Source organism: Chaetura pelagica, unplaced genomic scaffold (assembly GCF_000747805.2).
Source record: "Chaetura pelagica isolate M959 unplaced genomic scaffold, ChaPel_1.0 scaffold275, whole genome shotgun sequence".
Taxonomy (NCBI): domain Eukaryota; kingdom Metazoa; phylum Chordata; class Aves; order Apodiformes; family Apodidae; genus Chaetura; species Chaetura pelagica.
The window spans coordinates 5,451,137-5,457,559 of NW_009953486.1; the positions used below are offsets into that span (position 1 = coordinate 5,451,137).

At 38.5% G+C, this 6,423-nt stretch overlaps 1 protein-coding gene across 1 annotated transcript in view; it reads right to left on the bottom strand.

The window, feature by feature from the left end:
• Positions 1-6,130, bottom strand: part of DOK5 (docking protein 5) — a 21,162-nt gene extending 15,032 nt beyond the window's left edge. The window contains exons 1-2 of the mRNA XM_009998758.1: positions 6,059-6,130; positions 5,036-5,143 (exon numbers count right to left, since the gene is read on the bottom strand). Coding sequence (XP_009997060.1) covers positions 5,036-5,143; positions 6,059-6,130 — 180 coding nt within the window. The remainder of the gene's footprint in view (positions 1-5,035; positions 5,144-6,058) is intronic.
• Between the last annotated feature and the right edge of the window lie 293 nt (positions 6,131-6,423).

Consider the following 6,423-nt stretch of genomic DNA (forward strand, 5'->3'; position numbering starts at 1 on the left):
TGCCAAGGCTCGACAGTGCACCTGTGCTCCTCAGGGAGAGGTTGTCTAAAGATCATTTGATATTTGACCTGCTGTGTCACCCAGCAAGGTGCTTCATCATTACCCCAGGTGTCTAAATAGCCTTCCCATCGCTCACCCTTGTGCAACAGATGGTTCAAATTGTCTGGCACATATGCACCAAATTCACACTGAAGAAGTGCCAGGCTGCTAACATCCCCTCTGCCACCCTTTTGGAAAGGAGTCAGGAGCAGACACCAAACACCTGCAAATATCTGAGGCTGAAGTCTTCTTCCTTTTTTTTGCATTCTTAAAATAATTCTCCTCCTGTCAGGCTCTTGCAAAACAGCATTTTTGTGGTTATTTTAATTAATGTATGTTTTATTTATCCAAGATTAGTAAGTACTGTACATTTGTAAATTTAGCTCTAAAAAGGCAGGTAAACCACAAATATCAGACCTAGACAATATCAAGAAAGAAATCACAAGCATAATATTTGTTAGGGGCTAAAGACTTCCTTTTGCATATTTCTCCCCTACCATTTACTTTCAAGCCTCCTTTATGTTAAGATGACAACACATATAACTGGAATACATTTCATTAGATTCAAAACTAAAAAATTAAAAATTGAAATCCTTGCAGAGCTGTGTGGTAAGAGAGTTCTGAACCAGGAACAGGGATTAAGCCTTCACTTCCCATCTGACAGTACAAGCAGACAGAGCTTCACCCTGGCTTGACACACTCAGGCCAAAATCCTTCTACCTCTCCCACTCACTTCAAAAACTTGCCAAACACACACTTTCCTACAAACCGTTTTTAGCATTTAAACTTGGTATCCCCTAAGTATATAATTCTTAAATCTGGGTAGCCTTTCGGAGTGCAACACAAGGGAGTATATTCATTGCCTACGCAAGGACCACATGCAATAGTTTTCATGTATTTTGTGTTTTAATTACGGTCTTCATGGTTCTATCTTGGCTTCCTGAAAATTCCCACCATGATGAATACAGGTAGAACACTCCCCAGAACACATCAAAGAAACATCTAATGGAAGATGCTGCTGCAATTCCAGCCCAGTCCTGCATATAAGATTTGCCTTTACTTACCTATCTTATTAAGCATCCATAACATACTAAAATTTTATATAGTTAAATATTTTTTTTAAAATACAAATAAAATTTACAGCCATGCCTAGATCACCCTTTCTTCAGTGGGAAAAATCATCAGCTGCTAGTTCTCACCTGCCCACAAACAGAAGTGCACACACTGGCCATACCCCCCCTGCAGTCCAGCACTGGCTTATTCAAAGAAATGAAATCCAGGAACAACTTCCAGATGCAGAGATTCAGTTTTTACCCTCACTCAGAGGCTGCTCCTTCACTCACAGGATGAGTGGACCTATGGTCAAATATGTCCACATGGAAGGACATGCACCTGTACCACACTGTAGGGCATTAGAGTGAAGATACCAAAATATCCTGACGAGTTACTTTGATTCTCTTAACGCCTCAAAACAGACATTTAATTCATAGTAAGTGACAATATTCATTAAAATAAATGCTTAACAGCCAGTTATTAGCAGAGTGGTCATACTTAAAACATTTACTTTGTTACTGATACAGTTTTGCATTACCAAGCCTGGAAAACAATTACAAATTACACAATTCAATTTTCCAATGGATTATTCCACAACTGGATAGAAAGAGGGTTTAAATTACTTCTGCTGTTTCGAGGCAAGATTAATACAATCGGATTAAAACTTAGATCCCCTCCAGGAATCAGTATATTCCTGTCTGTTGTATGCAATTAGTTGATTTGGATTGGAATATTAAATATTCTTCTGGCACACTGTAAAGTCCAAAGTCACTTGGAGAAATGAGAATGTCTTCCTCCAGTATTATTTTGTTAAAGCATATGGTAATTTCTGGTTGATTATTTACATTAAACAAGTGAAAACTAGACAGATACCTGGAAGGCAATTCTCTGCATAGATTTTGTATCCTGGATCCTAATTATTTTCTCTCCCTTGTGGGACCAAATGAATTAAGTGGGCAATTTGCTTTGTGCATGCAAATTTCCAGTTCACTTCATAAGCAGATGACTGTTCTCAGATGACCTGTACTTTAGGACACTTTAACCTTTTCACTTTTAAAAATATGAAACAAAACTAGGCAGTATTTGAAAGTCAATATTATACTGAAAGTGTTTCTTTTGTTGTCTTAAACTTCCAGTGAAAATGATGGCTACGTTCAGCCCCTGCTGCAGGGCTGCACAAAGGGACATCTACAGCCAGTATTAAATGTGAACAAACTGGATCCCCCATGTAAGAGAAACATGCCCAAGACACCCCAGAAACACTGCTTGTGACCCCAGCTTCAGATGGGTACAGGAGAGACCCTGACTGAATAAAAGTGCCAAGGAGATGATGCATGGTCTCAGACCACAGCACTCAGCTCCAGTGGTCACTTGGTGACCAACACAGCAAGTGCTCTGGACAGTCTGTTTCCACTTGTGAAGGAGGCAGGTGCTACTGAAAAATTAGCTCCACTCAATATTTTTCCTTTTCTACCCTTTACAGTTTTATGATGGATTAAATCTTTCCTGAGAGTGATGGGGTGAGTGGGGGCTCCTCAGTTTTCTAGATTTGGTGCTGCATTCAACAGCATTTGAGAATCAACATAGAACCCAGGTAGGAAGTTAACAACCAAATTTCTGAAACACTGCTCAAGTGAGGTTTTCCTCTTATCATCTATCAGACTCAACTGCACTTGTCCCTAAATTCGTCAGCACAAGCTTAAGCCACAGAGACACTTGACATGTTAATAGGACTGGCTGGGTTCCTCATTTGTAGGATTAACTTGATTGTCAGAGACAGGAGAAGAAGCCTTCTGTCCAGGAGGGACAGTTAGAATAGTCACAGAAAAGCCATGACACACCATCAAGCTGCCATTGCAACAGCTGCTCTTGCTGACCAAAAGTGTCTCAAGATAGCAGCAATGACTCCTACACCTCTGGATGAAATGTTGAGTACCAAAGTGCCTTTAATACTATATATCAAAACCAGGTGATAAGTAGTGTTAATTGAAGACTCTGCCATATTGTTTGTTGGAGCTTTTTGATTAATAATTAACTATGCTTTTTATATGACTCAGTTCAACTACAGACTAGTACACAGCAGCAGTGATAAGCTCTCCTTTTTCAACACCTCATTTATTACTGTTAGAAGCTGCATCATTCACCACCTTAGAATTTCACACATTTACAAAGCTTATTTAAAAAAGAAACTCATTTTTACTCACCTGTGCTCTTTGTAAATTAACATATTTTAGCTAGAAAATGCTAGTTAATACTCATTGGCTTCCTTTCAGTAAGGCTCACTAAAAATAAACAGGGTCTGTCAACTTGTGTAGCTCTATACGTAAAGGACAGTCTCATTTGCCATCATAGATTTCGCTCAGTTGTGATAAAAAACCACCCAAAGTATGTGTGTAAGCTCTCTTACTGCTATGACAATGTTTCTTAAAGTTTCAGCCAAACTAGGGTGTGCTTTAATGTCTATAACTGTCAATATTACAGATCCAACTACCTACAGTTACAGCTTTCATAAGCAGAAAAGCAAGAGCTTCGCAGCTACTAAAATGAACAATCAATTCCCAGTGACTGATCATGGAGTTTGACTGCTGTTTATTCCTGTCAGCTGAGCTACCAGGGAAATACAGAAACTAAATGTACAGAAGAAGCAATACTTTAAAATTAAGTAACTGTTAAGTATAGGTTACGTTTGACTTAAACCTGAAAATCCCTCCAAGCCAGTGAGACTTTCTTGCTTCAGTCTGCAGATCCAGCCACAGGAAAGTGCTGTCAGGCTGTATATCTGACAAATAAGTGCTAACCTACAGAACTTCTTGAAAGAAAAGAAGAAATAAAGCCCAGATTCATTTAGATTCCTCTTGGATTTCATATCCATTACCTAATGTGAACATTGAGTCATGATGTGCTGCTACCACGGAAGAAATACAGATTTGCATCAGTAATTGACAGAGCCAGGCTAACAGAAATGCAGCATTTCACACAAAGCTGGAAATGGTCTCTAACACACTGTGCAGTCCTCACACATATCAAATGCAATTAAAAAAAAAAAAAAAAAGGACTACTTATTACTTTTGAAAGTTGCCTAATATAAATTTGAATGAACTATTTCTGGGCATGACTAACTACAAATAGCCACAGGTTTTATGACCCATCGATTACAAATTATGTGGCATAGAGACAGACAAGTCTGAATTCAGATTCAGTATTCCCTCAAGATTTCCTGCTAAATGTATGTCACAGTGAGTAAGTGCAGATCAGCCTCAAGCTGAGCTGTGCTCACAGACTCCTAGGAATTTATGCACATAATTCCTAATCTTCTAATATATTAAGTTTTTGCCAACAATGATTATAAATTAAAGGGTTTCTTATATTCATCTCTGTGCCCAGGAGAATTACACATGTAAATTCTCAGTTGAATATGAAATATGCGCAGAACTCCAAAGAGCAGATTAGAGGGCAAAACTTCATATTTTTAATACCAGTGCATTTAGCAAAGGTTTTCACACCATCATTGTAAGAAAATTTTTTGTGTTGTCCTTCATTTCTGCAGCTGCCTACTGCCTTCCCATAGATGCAAAATACTTTTAAAAAGGGACCTCTAAGTATGCACTAGTGTATTACCTTGGATGGTTGTTACTGTAATTATTAAGAGTAGTAATCATTGCAAAGTATTTCAGATCTTATTTTAAGGGTCTGAGGAGAGAAAAAGAACATAATCTCTAAAAACAGTTATTTTCTATTAGTTTCACAAAGTGCTTGCTACAAAGCAGAGAATAGAACACTTACTCTGCTTCTGCTTCACTGAATGCAGGAACATACAAGTGGGTTTAGAAGCTTGATAGTAAAAAAAAAAGTTCCAGTTTTCATGCCAATTAATACACGTCAACTTCAGATTTTATTCTTGTTTCTGCCTCTGAAAAGTTTGAGAAACAACCATAGGTCTTACCTTGTGATAGCACCTAAAGTAAGCAGCCCGTTCATCTGAGAACTTCTCCAGCCTCTTTGGACCCTTGCTTGAAGCTTTTTTGAATACTAACCAGCATCTCTGGTAGATCTAGAAACACAAGAGAGTAAACTTGACATCTCCCATGACTTGAATATCACTAATATCCGCATAGAATTAAACTCATAAATCAGGTGTTGCTCTGGAGCAACAATTAATGACTCTCAGTAGCTTAGACAAAACATAAAATCCAGCTAAGGAACAGTTACATCCTTTTTCCTTTGAATTATGATACAATCAGAAATTCTTATGAAGACAGTGTATGCTTGCATGAAAGGTGCTAGGAAGAAAGAGCTGTAATTATGCCTGCAAATGCAGAGCTTTCCAGGAAACAGCTTTCTAAAAATAAAGTAACACTTTTCTACATTGACTTGTTACTGGTCCCAATCTTGCATGCTCAAGACAGATATGAAGAAAGCTTGAGCAGGCAGGTGGGAATGGACCTTCCATCACACAAGTATGAGAGATAAAACCAAGTAAATAAGGATACATAAAGGAGAAGGAATTGAATTAGTGGGTAATGTAAACAAAACTGTAGAACCCAGGGCCATTCTGACAACTGGTATTTTGCTTTCAAGGTACAGCTGAACTTAAATTCAGGTCACTTAGGGCAGACTCTTGTCTGTGCAAACTGATTAAAAAAAAAACCAAAAAAAAAAACCACCACATTTTTCCATCTACAGCATTAAGCTACTTTATTCCTCAAACTTCTGCCACCACTTCTTGCAATCGTCCCACCTCTTCTTGAACTGTGGTGCATTTTCTACCATCCTCTTTCATTCAAAACCACAGCTCTCATCTTAGGTAACATACTGCCTACATGGAAGGAAAGAATTATAAGCCCTGCCAAATGTTCACAGCCTACATTTAATTAGTAATTCTAAATTAACACCTGGTAAGTTAGAAATAAAACAAAATTGCTACCAAAATTAGTGTGATTTCAAAAAAAACCTGATCAGCTATTACCAAGTAGTCCATATCTCTGGCAAAGCTCCGTTGCAGCACAAATTCACCGGAGTGATCAGTGATGAGACCCATCAAAACATCTCACTTCCTCCAACTAAGCCAGCACCCAACAGGTAACCAGCAGACAAGGCAAACTCCATCCATGGAACCCTCCATGTGTTTCTAACCAATGTGTTCCACACAAAACAATTATGTCCACCAAAAGTAGCTAGAAATTTATTTCTGTCCCCAAAAATGATTTTTCCATGACTAGCTGAGCTTCTTTCACCAGTTTTAGCTGCTTCTATAAAGCTGTTCAGGGAACCACGTTCCTCCCTCCCAGCTTTATTATTCTGCCTCACATGTGGCCACTCATAGTCCCAGCC